A 17,681-nucleotide genomic window follows, 5' to 3' on the forward strand; every position below is an offset into this window, starting at 1 on the left:
TTGTAGTTCTGTTTTTCCTGAAGCCCTCCTGCGGAACTGAAATCCTGGGTTCAATCCACGCATAGAGTCGATCGTATACAAGGCTTTCGAACATTTTTGGTATTGCCGATAAAATAGCTATACCTCGATAATTCTCCACTGCTTGCTTGGAACCCTTTTTATGGACTGGTACAATATGCGATATTTTCCACAGTATTGGGAAGTTGCCGCAACGTAAAGACAGGTTGAACAGACTACTTAAAGGTACTGCAAATGCATCAACATACTTCTTGACCGAAAAATTCGAAATACCGTCAGGACCGGTGCTTTTGGAGATGTCCAACTGTTCTATTTTTTGACGCACTTCGGCAAGAGTTAAAGAAAACTCCGGGAACCTTTCATTACATGTGTTGATTTCGTGTGCCTCAGTCTGTTTACATTCTGAATAAACAGCATTGAAAAAATCAGCGAACAGCTCAGTTGCTTGTTCAGAGCAGTCAGCTTTTTTTGAATGGTACATCACATTTACTGGTATTCCTGTGTCACGTCGCTTCTTCCGTACATAGTTCCAAAATAGTTTTGGATTTCCCTGAATATTCAGTTGTAGTTCGTGCATATACGCTTTATACTGCGATCGCTGCTTATTTTTAAATTCACTTCTAGCTTGCCTATACATGCATTCGTCATGATGAGATTTACTTTTTCGAAATTTGTTGTAGAGCTTCTTCTTAGTCTTCATTAGCTGTATTGTATCGAAATCAAACCATTCTGGGTACCTAGCACTTCCTGGCTTATTACTAATAATGCGACAGTGCTTCGAAAAAATTTCATATACGATAGCGTAAAATGCCAGTACGTTAAAATCAACAGCGTTACTCACATGATGAAAATCACTACCTAATAAATCAAACATCTCGAAGCAGCACAGGAAGCTTACCATGGAATCGATCATAGGTTTCATTATTTGTGAGTCGAAGCAATCATTCTCAATGAAAATGTCACTCCATTATACGGCTAATAGCTCTTGCATGACAGCAGTGTGATCACACCGCTGCAAGTCCAGTCGCGTATGCGTGTTGGCTGATCGATTGTTGAGTCCTCGTCGTAAATGAGCTTGTTGTAGTTAACGGTGAGCATCATCGCATTGTGGTGCGTTTCATTTTGAACTAAAGGTTCACACAGCTCAGTTTGAACGCACTCCTCGTCGTTAGTGAAAATAAGATCGAGAAAGCGATTGTTTTGATTCGGTATTCCACACACTTGCAGCAAACCACTGGAAGACATTTCGTCAACAGTGATGGATTCCCCGGTGTGCGAACTTGTAGAGGTAAGAGATGAAGATCATTTTCACGGTACCAAGTAGTGTTTTTCAAATTGAAATCGCCAACAACGATGAATTTGCTTTCAGGACTCGCTACTTCAACCATGCTGCGAACGCTCTCGGTATACGATCTATACCGTGCCAGGCTTGCGTCGGGAGGTAAGTAAATACAGCACAAAAATAAATCAATATCTCCAATTGATATTTTCACTGTGGCTTCTTCATTGCAGATTGATTCTTTGACGATGGAGCTAGCGAGCGAGGCTTTCACGGCAATAAGAACACCGCCGCCAGAGGATTTATCGGCATTGGACAATGTACGATCGCAACGGTATGTAACGTATGATTCATGAAATATCATTTGATTCGTAATTAAGAGATCCAAATTGGTTTCACAGAAAACATAAATATCATAGTCATGTTCGAGAGACGACAAGAACACTGACTGCAATCGATTAGCACCGCGGATACTGTTCATGTTTTGGTAATAGATACGCAACTCTTCATAGGAGCGAGTCTGATTTGCTTTATTCGTTCCAGGAAAAGAAACGGACGTAGAGGAGGTGGGAGAATTTGAGAACGTTGGCGGAGAAACGATGACGGGTGCGTGCAAATTGAGACTAGGGCTCGAAACGAAAGACCTCAGGGCGTGTGGAACGAGCAAATTCGAACTCTCGGAAATATATACCCTTTTGCCACGACGTGGCCAGCAGTGCCTTTTCTCTTAAATCCATTTGTACACCGACCTTGAAGGAAACGAAGGACAATTCCTCAAGTTTTCGACCCTAAGGAATGAAGCTTAACCGCTTGTACCTCCGACTCAGTTTCCAAATTTCGCTTTACCAATTGTGAAATGTCATCTGTAGTAGCACTGGGGTCAAATTGTGAGGAGATACAACCAACATTTTTGCTCGCGTCGAGCCAAAGGGTACGACGAAGCTTTGATCATCCTCTTTGCTCCCTATCTGCTCTTTTCGTATAGTTTGCGGTTTTTCGGAATTGCTACCATCAATTCTATTCCTTTTAGCAAGCTGTGAAGAGAAACTGAATTCTCCTACACGTTTTGGAGTGCGGGGTGTCAGGCTAAGTATAGAATTGATTTTCGCTGTGTTTTGTTTGATTTCGGTTCGCAGTTCTTCTATTTACTTATATTCTGGGTTGAAAGGAGGCTTCCGAGCCTCTTGACAGTTGGCTTCCGTGCCTCTTGACAGGATGCTTCCGAGGCTCTTGACAGGAGGTTTCCGAGCCTCTTGACAGGAGGTTTCCGAGCCTTTTGACAGGAGGTTTCCGAGCCTCTTGACAGGAGGTTTTCGAGCCTCTTGACAGGAGGCTTCCGAGCCTCTTGACAGGAGGCTTCCGAGCCTCTTGACAGGAGGCTTCCGAGCCTCTTGACAGGAGGCTTCCGAGCCTCTTGACAGGAGGCTTCCGAGCCTCTTGACAGGAGGCTTCCGAGCCTTTTGACAGGAGGCTTCCGAGCCTCTTGACAGGAGGCTTCCGAGCCTCTTGACAGGAGGCTTCCGAGCCTTTTGACAGGAGGCTTCCGAGCCTCTTGACAGGAGGATTCCGGGCCTCTTGACAGGAGGCTTCCGGGCCTCTCGACAAGGAGGATTCCGAGCCTCTTGACAGGAGGCTTCCGAGCCTCTTGACAGGAGGCTTCTGAGCCCTCTTGACAGGAGGCTTCTGAGCCTCTTGACAGGAGGATTCGGGCCTCTTGACAGGAGGCTTCTGGGCCTCTCGACAGGAGGATTCCGGAGCCTCTTGACAGGAGGATTCTGAGCCTCTTGACAGGGAGGCTTCTGAGCCTCTTGACAGGAGGCTTCCTGAGCCTCTTGACAGAAGGCTTCCAGGCCTCTTGACAGGAGGCTTCCGAGCCTCTTGACAGGAGGCTTCTGAGCCTCTTGACAGGAGGCTTCCGAGCCTCTTGAGCAGGAGGCTTCCGGGGCCTCTTGACAGGAGGCTTCTGAGCCTCTTGACAGGAGGCTTCCCTGAGCCTCTTGACAGGAGGCTTCCCCGAGCCTCTTGACAGGAGGCTTCCCCGAGCCTCTTGACAGGAGGCTTCCCCGAGCCTCTTGAAAGGAGGCTTCCTGAGGCCTGACAGGAGGCTTCCAGGCCTCTTGACAGGAGGCTTCCGAGCCTGTTGACAGGAAGCTTCCAGGCCTTTGACAGGAGGCTTCCGAGCCTCTTGACAGGAGGCTTCCGAGCCTCTTGACAGGAGGATTCCGGGCCTCTTGACAGGATGATTCCGGGCCTCTTGAAAGGAGGCTTCCGGGCCTCTCGACAAGGAGGATTCCGAGCCTCTTGACAGGAGGCTTCCGGGCCTCTCGACAGGAGGCTTCCGAGCCTCTTGACAGGAGGATTCCGGGCCTCTTGACAGGAGGCTTCCGGGCCTCTCGACAGGAGGATTCCGAGCCTCTTGACAGGAGGCTTCCGAGCCTCTTGACAGGAGGCTTCCGAGCCTCTTGACAGAAGGCTTCCGAGCCTCTGACAGGAGGCTTTCGAACCTCTTGACAGGAGGCTTCCGAGCCTCTTGACAGGAGACTTCCGAGCCTCTTGAAAGGAGGCTTTCGAGCTTTTTGAAAGAAGCGTAGAAAGCTGATTCTAATCCTCTTGCAACGAAGCAGCCGATTTTTTTTAGAAAAAAAAGCCTTCATGCTTCTCAAACGGAGCATTTTGTTTAGATCGGGTAGATTGCATTGAATTTTTTTTTAAATTTGATCGTTTGACGTTTTGTCCGTTTGATCTTTTGTTCCGCAGCCCTTCATACGCTGTTCTGGTTGAGGAGAGCTGGGTTCATTTAGCTTTGATCTACTGATCGCGCCATGCATATTATGTGGAATTAAAAATACACAATTATCAAAAATTTATCAATAAGCTCCGATTGGTATTTTAATACGTCCACCATTATGCATTTTTATCCGAGGTACCCTCTAGGGTCATCGAAGGTACCCCTAGGGGTACATGTACCCCAGGTTGAGAACCGCTGGTCTAGAGATATGTAATTTTTACATGCTGCAAATAGCGCATTGTTGACAAGAATTTCGAATACTTTTAACACGCGCAAAGAGAAGTGATCCCATGGTAGTTTTCTGCATTTCGTTTGTCGCCTTTTTTATGAATCGGGAAAATGTATAAAAAATTTCATTCTTCGAGGAAAATGCCTTGCTTCAGGGATAGATTGAAAATTCTTGTTAATGCGGTGATGATTTCAAGAGCAAACTTTTTCAATATACTTGGAGGGATTCCATCTGGTCCTGAAGCGTAGGGAAATTTAAGTTTCTCAACTTGTTCTAACTTGTTCCGGAGTTATTTTCTGCAAGGCTGTTTTGACCTGATGAGATGTGTCCAAGAAAACGCTTCTGAATTTGACAGCTAATAGATTGCATTTATCCAAACACTTGCTAGCTTGACAATCTCCTAGAAAAAAAAAAACAACCGGTAGTCCTTCCTCGTTTTCTTAGTGTTCACAAATGACCAAAATAGCTTGATTAGTGGCTCGACAGCTTCTGTTATCGAACATTCCGAAACGGCTGGTTCGTTCGCCGACCTATTTCGAGGGAAACCTTTATCACACTAAATACTTAGTGTCAGATGGCGCTTTATTGAGCTGCTCTGCTTCATATGCTTAGTAATCGCGATGAGAGCCTCAAGATCAGATGTACACTTCAGCTATTTCCACGCGATTCCACAAGCTCGCGTCTGCGCAGGAAGAGGGGCGTGTTGGTGATCGTCGAATGTTGACGACTGGGAAGTCGACTTGATCAGTGATGAACTCTGATATTTTGAAAATCAATTAAAAAGTAGGTAAAAAAAGTCCGCTTGGGCATCGTTCACTGATTGGCCGCGTCGTTACATGGAGACCATTGAATCCCAATGAAATTGGTGAAAGCAGAGAAACACCGAAATTGCAACAGATTGCAAACGAAATTGCAACAGGTCCGCGTGATTCAGCCGGGGAGCGCCGGCATCGGGCGTGTTAATTTCGGAGGTGATCGGATTATAGAAACGGTTACGGATTATTGGAAAGGCCTTCGACGGCTTCGCACAACGTTTGGTGGCGGCGAAGCTTTGAAATCAATAAACAGATGATGTGTCTGAAAGTTGTACTCCCGGAATTTATCAAGAATTTGTCTCAGGGTTAACATTTAATCAGTCGTTGCGAAAACCTGCCTGGTATTCGCCGACGAAGGAATCTTCAAGCGGTATCAATCTGTTGAACAAAACGTGGGACATAATTTATTATTTATAGCTAATACACCTTTGATTAAACTGAGATAGAAAGATTTAGGTTCACGATATAAATTATTCTGCACTCTTAAAATATAACTTTTATAAAGTACAGTATGTATTTAACCGTCTGTAGTCGTCACTAGCGCGTTTGAATTTGTCGTTCTTGCAATGGTCGTGTGATAAGGCAACGATGCCAACACCGGATTTCATTGAATTTAGCATCCATGTCATTGGCATCCTGACCTACTTGTCCCATTATCGTCATTGATAAACTCTATTCCAAGGTGGAGATCGAAGTCAATTTTGCAATAATTTTGTTGTTTGTTATTCGCTTCTTGGAAGGACAGTTGGCTAATTCCAGCAACATCGCGTCGCGTTGCATCGCACGTCGCTTTTAAGGTTCCCCCAAACACACGCGACGCGACAGTCGCGACGCGATTCTATCTCTTGGCGACAGCGATTCTGTCGCCGTTGGTATGGAAGCATAAATCAAACATTGCCTGCAGCGACCCAACGATAGAATCGCGGCGACTAGTTGTCGCCGTCGCGGCGATGAAATCGCTTAGGTCTGGGGGATTACTCTGACTTGCCCCTAAGTGGCGGATGTTGAAGATCAACTGGCAACAAAAGATCTTCGGCAGAATAGGTTCTATAAGTCCATTCCTAGTAAAGCAGTACAGAGCAGTACTTGCATTTTTTACAGAAAATATACACTGAGCAGGGTTTGGGGAAATCGCTCTCAATAGATAACGAACAACGATAAAAGAAAGGCAAAAACTGTTCCTAATCATAACAAGCCATGATAACAAATTTACACGCTAAAAATGAACTACTCAAAATTGAGTCGAATCCGACTCATTTTCATTAAAAACGGGACAACTCAAAATTTGAGTAATATATACTACTTCAATAAAATAATGATTTCGCGAAAGTTAAGCTTGGCCTTCCATCAATTTTTAATACGACAGATGCGAATCAAGTTTATCTATCTAAGTGCATTTTACGACAAACAGACTCCTAGTTTAAGTGCAATAATCATTTTATTGAAGTAGTATCTTTTACTCAAATTTTGAGTTGTCCCGTTTTTAATGAAAATGAGTCGGATTCGACTCAATTTTGAGTAGTTCATTTTTAGCGTGTATCAAACTTGTATACAAGTGCAGAGAAACCAGGTATCTGGCAACCCCAATCCTACCCACTACGTTTGACAATAGCCAACATCTTTGAGTTTCCCATTGTTCTATTGAAATTGGGTTTCCCACTGACAATTCTATATAGTAAACAAAACACTATTCCGAAGTGATTTTTTCCAAATAGACGTAATTATTTTTCATTATTTTTCAAGAACTTGTGCGAAAGTATGAATGCGAGGTGCTATTTCAACAAGAATATTGATGCCCGTAATAAATTTTCATATTTCAATCGGAACCAGGCGCTCTACTTCGCCAAAATATCACGATATTCAAAATACATTTTCGACATTTTCAATGGCAGGTTTCAACGATTATGATTACGCCTTCGTATTAAATTAATCGATGATTTTGATGCTGGCATCAGAAGCATGGCCGCTTCGCAGACCCTGGAAAAACAGAATAGGATACCAGCCCCCACAGAGAAGGGATGATTCTCACTTTGTTCTCGCGCATTTTGTGTTGGATCATCAGAATCAGTGCACCCCGCGTTTGGATCTTTTTAAAAGAAATTTATCATGAGCAGGGTTTGCAGAAATTGTTCTCAATAGATAACGAGCAACGATAAAAGAGAGGCAAAAACTGTTCCGAATCATAACAAGCCATGATAACAAAATCGGATAGGAAGCCCTCACAGAAAAATGGTGATTCTCGCTTTGTTTTCGCTCATTTCGTGTTGGTTACTGCACAGCTGTGTAGAACAAGTTGAAATGCATCATCAGAGCTATAGTGCTCCCCTCATTTGGAGCTTTCTAAAAGAAATTTACCATGGGGTATAGCCTCCCGAATCAGTTCTCTTTCATGACAGCTTGCGAAAAAAGTCTCTCGCGGTATGCTACATATCGTATATGTATACAGAGATGATAAGTGAGAGACTTGTTCATTCTCTTTAGGATTCAATCCCTGATCATGAGGTAGGGTAGAGAACCATTTGGGCAGCACCCCCTATTCCCGTCCACAACGTTCATGACTCAGGAGAATTAAAACCGCTTTACTTGTTTTTTTTAGTACATGGTTAGTTTCTGTCGATATCTAGTGATGTACAAAAAATCATGCCATTTGGTTGGAACGCGGTCGAGTTATTAGCGTTGCGGTCGGGAATATGAGGTGCTGCCCAAATGGTCCCGCTCCCTATAGCCTCCCGAATCAGTTCTTTATCATGACGGCTTAAGGAAAAAGTCTCTCGCGGTATGCTACATATCGTATATTATTTACGGATATTACGTAATTAATGGATCTTCCCCAATATACAGGACCGGGACAACTGTTGAGCGCAGACGGGATTGGCCGGACTTGCGGGAAAGGGGGCGGGGGTAATGGGGTCTTCCAACATGTAAATATTGGTGCGTCCCGGGTTAAAAGTATTCAATTTAGATCGATCACAAGAGTGACAGAAAGCGAGAGCGATACGTCCTGTGGATCCAACCTAAGCGTCAATGGTTTTAGCGGAATTGAAAATTTCTGAGAACCGTAGTACTCGAACTCACGAAAAGTCAATCCTTTAGGTTAAGTGGCTGGATCTAGAACCATTTCCCATTATTTAAGTGATGAACTTCTAATACTGAAAAAATCACTCTAATAAAGAATAAAAAAATAGAGCCATTTTCTTCAGCGGGGGGTCAGTCCAATTTTGAAGGAGACAACGCTTAGCGTGCTGATATCTTCCTGTTTAGCAACAAGCTTCACAACATACGGATACGTGTTAAGCACTAGATTAGACTTAATCATAGTACAGACCGCATCATTGGTTACATCCAGTCTAATTTTTGATAAGTACACAACCAAAACATCCCCTGATTAGCTTCGTTGAATATCTATTGGAACGAAAACAACGTCAACGGTTGATTGTTTGATTCCGATTCGAAGGAAATTCGATGTTGAACTGTGTGAAATACTTTCTGAAACAAATGCAATACATATGTTTTGATGTATGTATGTTAAATGTTTTCGGCACACAATGACCATTCTCAGTGGGAATTAAACGACTAAGGACAGGCAATCAAGAAGAAAGTAGACTACCCGAAGCTTGAGATCAAATAGATAACTTGTTTTGATGTTGAGGAATCGCTGATTTTGATTACTTCCGTTGATAACGGTTGAAATAACATCTACAGCAGAAAAATCGTACTGTGACATCAAATTGAAAACTATTTTTGCTGTCGATGAGAGCAAATTGAAAACTGATTTTGATGTTGGTTTTTGATAACGAAATAAGTGATTAGTTTAATATCAGTTTATATTATTCAAAAATCAACAGCAAACTGAAATCAATATAAGTTATCAATCACGGATAGCAAAATCTGAAAACAAATTGGTGCTGTTGATCGCTACGAAACCGAAATAATTTATTATACTTTTTTACAGCTATTTAAACTTTATTCTTACACAATAATGTTAGCTTTGGTGAAAAATTGGAGAATATATTTGTACAGTAGAATGACTGTACTGGTTTTGGCCATGGCTTCATTTAAAAATAATTATTTTTACAAATATACGGAATAACACGCTAACTTTCATCTACTCTGTAACTGAGTAAAATTGTATTGCCGTCTCTTTTTTTCCCGCGGAAATATTACCCCATTTCCGTCAAAAGCAGGACTACTCAAAACTATGAGTAGTTTTATTTCCGTGGAAAAAAAGAGACGACAATTCAATTTCACTCAGTCATAGAGTAGATGAAAGTTACAGTGAACCTTGTTGAAGGCCAATAAGAAACTTTTCCACTACGATTTTCGAAATCTCTTTAGAAAAATACTGACCGTTCGCGGACGTATCGACGTGGCACACGTAAAATCTTTTTTTCCATGAGAATAAATATTTTCTGTGTTTAACTAATTGTACTAATCGTTGTCTATTATTTGGTTTCTTTTCTTCCACCCTCAGATATAATGGATTTCTTCCACAAGGCGACCGTGGCCGCCGGCGATCCAAATTTGTGTTATACAAACGCGGCGATCCAAATGGTGTCAAACGGTCAAAACACTACATCGTTCAATCACCTCAGACTTCACAGGCAATACTCGACGCGAAGCAGCACTCCATATCGTACACACTGTCGCGAAATCAGGCAGTCATCGTGGAGTACAAAGAAGATCCCGACACAGATATGTTTCAGGTTGGTTTATTCATTTTTTTGTTATTTCTAGGATTTTGTTGTACATATTGGATTATTATTGCACTGATATCAAATGTAGAGCTGGTAAGCCATGCTATTGAACTTATATTCCCATATAACGGGGCAAGCACTAATGTTATATGCTAAAGTCACTCAACGAAACTTGTTTTACCTATACCGAACCAGATATTGAACTCAATTTTCTATATCTACAACAAGGCCTTAATTTGGAGCCTGGAGCCTTATAAAATAACAGAGTTTTTTTTAATTGCTATTCATTGTTTGTTTTTCAAAAAATATTTGAATTGAATGCTCCAAGTCTACATACTCAATGCCGTGAAACTTATCGCCAATGATGACCACTCTATATATCCTTATCCCAAAGTCTTGCGGGCTCGTCTGTGGATTGAGCACCAATAAGATAAAAAACAATGTCTGACGTGCGTTCGTTTCACGGTGAGGTAGAAATAGTTTTCCGAAAATTCATTTGTCATTGGTTTTAATCATTGGAATATATTTTTCTCTAGAATGTTTTTTTTTTAAATTCCGGCCTGCTTTGCTACGAGGTGTAATTCATTTCTGTAGAACAACAACAATTGCATGTTCAGTTAGCTTTGTAAGCAAAGGCATTGGATTGTTAATCCGAAGAGTTCAATTCCTTGTCCGGTATAGGATCTTGTTGTGTTGCCAAAAATTCTTAACTAACTCTCTTAGCTCATTATTATTTTCAAACAGGATAAAAATTCAGACATCTTCTCTGCATTCAATAATAGAATTTGCAGAATCTTTTAAAAACATATCAAAAAGCGGACCAAATTGCATCATTTGCTTTAAAAGAGGGTGAAGAAAATGAATATTGGTATTCGATATTTTCTCGTGTATCGCATTTCTTTCGGCGGACTTTAGTTATTACATACGATTCATGATTACCATGATTGAATCTAAAATTGGAATAACTAAAAAGGAACCACCGAAAAGTTCCATTCCGGCTTGAAGATAACGCGCTTTACTGAACCGCTACATAGCGTTGCCCTATTGATCGGTATTTATTATACCCAGTCTCAATGCTTTGGTGCAGCTCCAATAATACGCGCATGTAACTCAAAGGTCGTCCTCGTAATCGGTCAGTCTCCGTATATTTTTATAACCGTCTCCTCCGTTCCGGTTCGACGCTCGGGTGCGCTCTTTGCAGCACAACAACGAACGCACCTCAGATAAAAGCTGGATAAATGTAAATAAAATGTGATTCGATTTGATCACTGTAATGCTTACGATGGCGCTTTTGAAGTAGAGCTGATTCATTATTTTTATGTTACATGGCCACGAGGTTTCTGCAGGCGGAAAAGTGCAAAACCAGAAACCATATGTGGTTGATTCTAAGAGCGTATTGTCTTGTGTGAACCATGTGATATTTTTTACCTTGGCGTCACTCTGTGCAGCTTGTGTTTTAAGCTGCATTCACTGACTGGCAGTGGCATGAAATCAAGATAAAACCACACATAATGGATTTTACTACTATAAATAGAAAATATTACATATGGAAGACAACTGAATTAAAAACGGCGTAGCTATTTCGCTTTTATCAACTAACATCACAACGCTGATTGGATGTTCTTGCTGGTCAAGCTCGGACAGAAGCAATTTGGCTGGTTGGTGTGATATGTTTGTTGTATCAGACAAGTTTTGTGACAACTGACAAGCAAGCAGTAATATTTGAATCCGTTATTTCCTGCACTTTGTGTTTCTGATGCTGAAGTGTGTCTTCTCTTAGATGGTTTTATAAATGTTTTCTAGTATGTGAGGAATCAGGAAGGTGTAAGTCTAGAGCCTATAGTTATAGAAGGCCAATAGATTAAAACATTACTAAAAAGATTCTCAACAAGGGACTGTTGTGTTGTTGTAGGTATTTCCTGAGTTTTTGTGAGTATCAACGCTATCGAAATAAATATCGGGAAGCTCCTTTGTTTTAACTCAACTTCCACTTAGTTTTGTTATTTCAGAGGAACATTCAAATTTTAATGTAAATTTTGACTTCGATCAACCATCACTCAACCTTCTCTCTATCTGATGTCCAGGTGACTGGTTGCAGTTTTTCAATTCGAGATGTACAAAAATCAAAATCAAAAGATCAAAAACAAAAATATGACAATTTTATTCAAAACTCTTGATTTTCTTTAGTAGCATTAAAACGACATAGCCGTATCTCTTCTCCAGATTCGAATTTTTAATCGTACAATATACGGCTAATAAGATGATACTTAAATAAATATTTTTCAAGTAAAAAATGTGCCCACGGAAACCAAGATATTGTCCAATAGGTATAGCGCTTTCATCTATGTATTTTCTTTACATTCAACTGTTTGTCGTAAACTCTTGATTGTTTCACGAGCCAGCAAGTGAATCGTCTTGGTTTTATTAGAATAATGTTCGACTGCTACCGCTATCATACGTTTATTAATTAACGGACAATGAATCGATGCTTTCCTTATCAATTTACATCATTCGATACAGCTTCATATCCATTGTAAGTGATACATTTGAACAGAATGTATTCTCCTATCGGGCTGATGCGCTTCGTACTTAGAGTGGATAAACTTCCTTACGGAATTTCTGGAGTAGAATTACTGCTCCTTGAATTCGTAACATTTGTTATTAATTTGTTGTTTATTTAATTAATTTTTCATCTGACTCATTTGTGGTCTTAATGAACATTTAGCATCTTGATAAGGAATAATGAAGAAAACGTAAAACAAAGAACAAACATCATCGTCTTGAACAGAGTCGTTGTCTAAAGGGCTGACATAGAAAGCATCCGCAAGGAATAAGTTGTCAATTTTAGTGCGTAAACTTCTGACATAGGGGCATGCAACAACAATCGGAAATAAAGATTGAATAGCAAATTTGTTTCTATAATTTTTGCGATTTTTCAGCAGTGAGCATTAGGGTGGCTCAAAAAACACTTAAAATTTTGTGATGGGCCGCCCTCTTATTCGGTTCTATTTGATGCCCTGATGCTCTGGACAAAATTTCAGCCAAATCGGTCAACGTTTGGGCGATGCTAAACTCGTTGGACGTTTATGTGGAAAAATGTATGCAGAAACATCCAAAAACAGTGATTTCCAGTTGGACGGCACAATTTACGATCAAGAACAATGATACTCATTGAGTTCTTGTAGAATCAAATACAGAATGTTATGCTGATATCCGCGAGAAGATTAGAGTTTATTAGGCAAAGATATTAGCATTTTATCAGAGTGTTGTAGGGGTGCATTTATTTCTTTTCAAAAGTAAAAGAAACGAAATTTGCTCAAACCCCACTTCGGAAAAATGCTAATAACTTAGCCGGGCAAACTCTAATTTTCTCGCGGTTTTCTGCATAACATTCTGTATTAAATTCTTCAAGATCTGAATGAGTATCATAGTTCTTCTTCGTAAGTTGTGCCGTCCAACTGCAATTCACTGTTTTTGGATGTTTCTGCATACATTTTTGCATATAAACTTCCAACAAGTTTAGCACCGCCCAAACGTTGACCGATTTGGCTGAAATTTTGTCCAGAGCATCAGGGCATTAAATAGAACCGAATAAGAGGGCGGCGCATCAAAAAATTGAAACAAGTTTTTCCTATACTAATTTGAGCCACCCTAGTGAGCATGCATTAGTTCAGCAGTGTTGTTCAATAACTCAGCTCGAAGTTTGCTCCGACTTGAAAGAGTTTTGTGACGTAGGACTTACGTCTTTCTTTACCATACTGGGTGTCATTTAAACTTTTGGAAATAGAGAGCTGAAACGGAAGATTTCGAACGTTGCTAGTTCCTTTATCTTTCGATGGATTTCGGAGATTTCTATATTAATCGACATTAATCAACACTCCTCAGCAATTTGCCAAATCTATTGAAACCTAAGATTATTCAAGATAACCTATTGAAAATTTCATTTCTTGTCAAAGCCAGCAAAAATTTCATATGTAACTAATCCCGTGCATTTCTAACACGGACATCAGAATGCTGTGAGTCACGGGACATCGGGTCCACCGCAAGATTTTCTTTATGTATAAACGAAGCAGTGCCTTCCGTGGAATCTATGACAAAAGGTCGAAAGACAAAAGGTCGAAAGGACAAAAGGTCGAAGGACAAAAGGTCGAAAAGACAAAAGGTCGAAAGGACAAAAGGTCGAAAAGACAAAACGTCGAAAGGGACAAAAGGTCGAAAGGACAAAAGGTCGAAAAGCACAAAAGGTCGAAAAGGACAAAAGGTCGAAAAGGACTAAAAGTTCAAAAAGGGCAAAAGGTAGATCGAGAACAAGTTGATAACAAGTTGGGTGTATTCCGAAAGAATTTATGAAATGCATTTAACTTCAAGTAGAAATAAAACACTCATCACATCAATCAAAGTTGAAGAATGAGCAATTTTCAAAGAAGGAGTAATTACTATGGAACAATATTATGAATATCTAGATAGTACTGTTATGGAAACTCATATGTGAATATGTACGTTATGTGGAAGATATTGATTTGAAAAATATATTGGAGGTAACCACTTTCCCTTCGATGGGACTCGAACCCATGACCCTACAGTACGCTAGACTGGCATTTAACCAACTAAGCTACGTAGGACCTCCGTCGGCCTTCGCAACCTAGCGGCTATTGAACGAGCTCGAGATTCCCAAATTGGACGCATAGTCAAATCACTCGCAATCCATTTCTCAAGCCAACACTACCACATGTGTAGTACACACGTACTATCTACTCTCTTGTTTGGCCAAATGTTCCACATTATAGAATCAGGAACGTCTCCAGAAGCACTCGACTGAATTCGAGATGGAAGCTGCACCGGGTCCCTCAACAAAATTATGCCACGGGAGAACGATAGATGCTTTTTTTTAAATCGGTACTGTGCCATGTGTCACTATCTTCAAAACTTGTTCAATCTACAAGGTCCTGATTTCCTCTGGCATTCATTCGCGGTCCACCACGTCGTCAGCAACTGTTTCTGTATTCAAACTTTGAATTGTTTTCGGGTTCTTTGACATCGCACACAATCATTGGCAGCAGCTTTTCTTATGCAGATAGCATTAATAATGACACACAAATCGTCAAAGTGCAATGTTAATTTTATCATTTTCACATTAACTAGGTTATTATTTATTTATTCAGACTAAGGCCGAAGTGGCCTGTGCGGTATATAAGAGTCTTCTCCATGCGGCTCGGTCCATGGCTACACGTCGCCAACCACGCAGTCTACGGAGGGTCCGCAAGTCATCTTCCACCTGATCGATCCACCTTGCCCGCTGCGCACCTCGCCTTCTTGTGCCCGTCGGATCGTTGTCGAGAACCATTTTCACCGGGTTACTGTCCGACATTCTGGCTACGTGCCCGGCCCATCGCAGTCGTCCGATTTTCGCGGTGTGAACGATGGATGGTTCTCCCAACAGCTGATGCAATTCGTGGTTCATTCGCCTCCTCCACGTACCGTCCGCCATCTGCACCCCACCATAGATGGTACGCAGCACTTTCCTTTCGAAAACTCCAAGTGCGCGTTGGTCCTCCACGAGCATCGTCCAGGTCTCGTGTCCGTAGAGGACTACCGGTCTAATTAGCGTTTTGTAGATTGTCAGTTTGGTACGGCGGCGAACTCTATTCGATCGGAGCGTCTTGCGGAGTCCAAAGTACGTACGATTTCCAGCCACTATGCGTCTCCGAATTTCTCTGCTGGTGTCATTTTCGGCAGTCACCAGTGAGCCCAAGTACACAAATTCTTCTACCACCTCGATTTCGTCACCACCGATGCAAACTCGCGGTGGGTGGCTCACATTGTCTTCTCTTGAACCTCTTCCTATCATGTACTTCGTCTTCGACGTGTTGATGACTAGTCCGATCCGCTTAGCTTCCCTCTTCAGTCTGATGTCTGACATTAACTAGGTAATAAACTTTAATTAATTTGAAGAATCTATGACAAAAGGTCGAAAGGACAAAAGGTCGAAGGACAAAAGGTCGAAAAGACAAAAGGTCGAAAGGACAAAAGGTCGAAAAGACAAAACGTCGAAAGGGACAAAAGGTCGAAAGGACAAAAGGTCGAAAGGACAAAAGGTCGAAAAGACAAAACGTGGAAAGGACAAAAGGACTAAAAGTTCAAAAAGGACAAAAGGTAGATCAAGAACAAGTTGATAACAAGTTGGGTGTATTCCGAAAGAATTTATGAAATGCATTTAACTTCAAGTAGAAATATCACATCAATCAAAGTTGAAGAATGAGCAATTTTCAAAGAAGGAGTAATTACTATGAAACAATATTATGAATATCTAGATAGTACTGTTATGGAAACTCATATGTGAATATGTACGTTATGTGGAAGATATTGATTTGAAAAATATATTGGAGGTAACCACTTTCGATGGGACTCGAACCCATGACCCTACAGTACGCTAGACTGGTACTTTAACCAACTAAGCTACGAAAGACCTCCGTCGGTCTTCGCAACCTAGCGGCTACTGAACGAGCTCGAGATTCCCAAATTGGACGCATAGTAAAATCACTCGCAATCCATTTCTCAAGCCAACACTACCACATGTGTAGTACACGTGTACACATGTGGTAGTGTTGGCTTGAGAAATGGATTGCGAGTGATTTGACTATGCGTCCAATTTGGGAATCTCGAGCTCGTTCAGTAGCCGTAGGGTCATGGGTTCGAGTCCCATCGAAGGGAAAGTGGTTACCTCCAACACATTTTTCAAATCAATATCTTCCACATAACGTACATATTCACATATGAGTTTCCATAACATTGTAAATTAACGTCAAAGTCGGGTGGTTTAATCCCCGGAAATAGGCAATTAACTTTGATTGAACTAGATAGTACTGTTAGAGATAAAAAGATTGTTGATTTAGGAAATGAATAAAACTTGTATTGCGTGAGACAGAGTTGTCCTATACAATTGGCAAAAAAAGTTGCTCTTTTATTGTAAAATATTTTTAGCAATTAAATGAAATTCATTCAATGAGTGCAAATAATAGATGAAAATCTAGGTTTTCTGAATGTCGCTTCGATCTGTCAAAAGAGTGCACTCCGTAGCCACGCAGGCGCACGCATTGAAAATACACCGGCGTGTAATATACGCCGGTGTATTTGATGTGCGGCGTGCACCATTTCGACAGATCGAAGTGACACTTAGAAAACTCAACATCCATCTATTAGTTGTACTCACTGAATGAATTTTATTTATTTGTTAAAAATTGTGAAAAATAAAAGAGCAGAGTTTTTGCTAACTGTGTAGGACAACTCTGGTGCTAGATTGACTCTCTCCGTTTCAGTTCCTTGTCCATTTCGACCTTTTGATCTTATTGATCTTTAGTTTCTTTCGACCTTTTGTCCCGTTCGACATTCTGTCCGTTTCGACCTTTTGTCCCGTTCGACGTTTTGTCCTTTCGACCTTTTGTCCCTTTCGACCTTTTGTCCTTTTCGACCTTTTGTCCCTTCGACCTTTTGTCTTTCGACGTTTTGTCTTTCGACCATTTGTCCTTTCGACCTTTTGTCTTTCGACTTTTTGTCCCTAACCCCCTTCCGTGTGTGAGTCATTACAGTTTGTGACAGCAGCGCGTACTGACGTGCTTTTCGCTCGCGCATTTTTTTTTCTCGTTCGCTGTGTTTACGTACACAGCATGCAGTCGCCAGCGGGGCGAACGTATATACAAGTCCTACGTCTACTCGCAGTTATGTTTAAAACGTTACCCATCGCTGTTTTTTTTGTCAACAAAAACCTGTCATGTTACTTCAGTATATTTAAAGTTCAGGTTTTATTCTAATGAATGCTAATGTTTTCATTGTGTGCTATCAAATTGACAATTTTTGTTGG

General features: G+C 41.1%; 1 protein-coding gene and 1 long non-coding RNA gene across 8 annotated transcripts in view; both read left to right on the forward strand.

Moving 5' to 3' along the window:
* Window positions 1-17,681, forward strand: part of LOC134205170 (protein pellino) — a 157,724-nt gene that overhangs the window by 98,024 nt on the left and 42,019 nt on the right. For all 7 annotated transcript variants that reach the window (XM_062680166.1, XM_062680168.1, XM_062680169.1 and 4 more), the window contains one exon: window positions 9,601-9,832. In XM_062680166.1, the coding sequence (XP_062536150.1) occupies window positions 9,601-9,832 (232 nt within the window). The remainder of the gene's footprint in view (window positions 1-9,600; window positions 9,833-17,681) is intronic.
* Window positions 1,334-1,726, forward strand: LOC134206644 (uncharacterized). Its single transcript, XR_009978301.1, has 3 exons — window positions 1,334-1,459; window positions 1,531-1,631; window positions 1,699-1,726. It is a non-coding gene; the product is annotated as an uncharacterized LOC134206644 (long non-coding RNA).

Source organism: Armigeres subalbatus, chromosome 1, assembly GCF_024139115.2.
Source record: "Armigeres subalbatus isolate Guangzhou_Male chromosome 1, GZ_Asu_2, whole genome shotgun sequence".
Lineage (NCBI taxonomy): Eukaryota > Metazoa > Arthropoda > Insecta > Diptera > Culicidae > Armigeres > Armigeres subalbatus.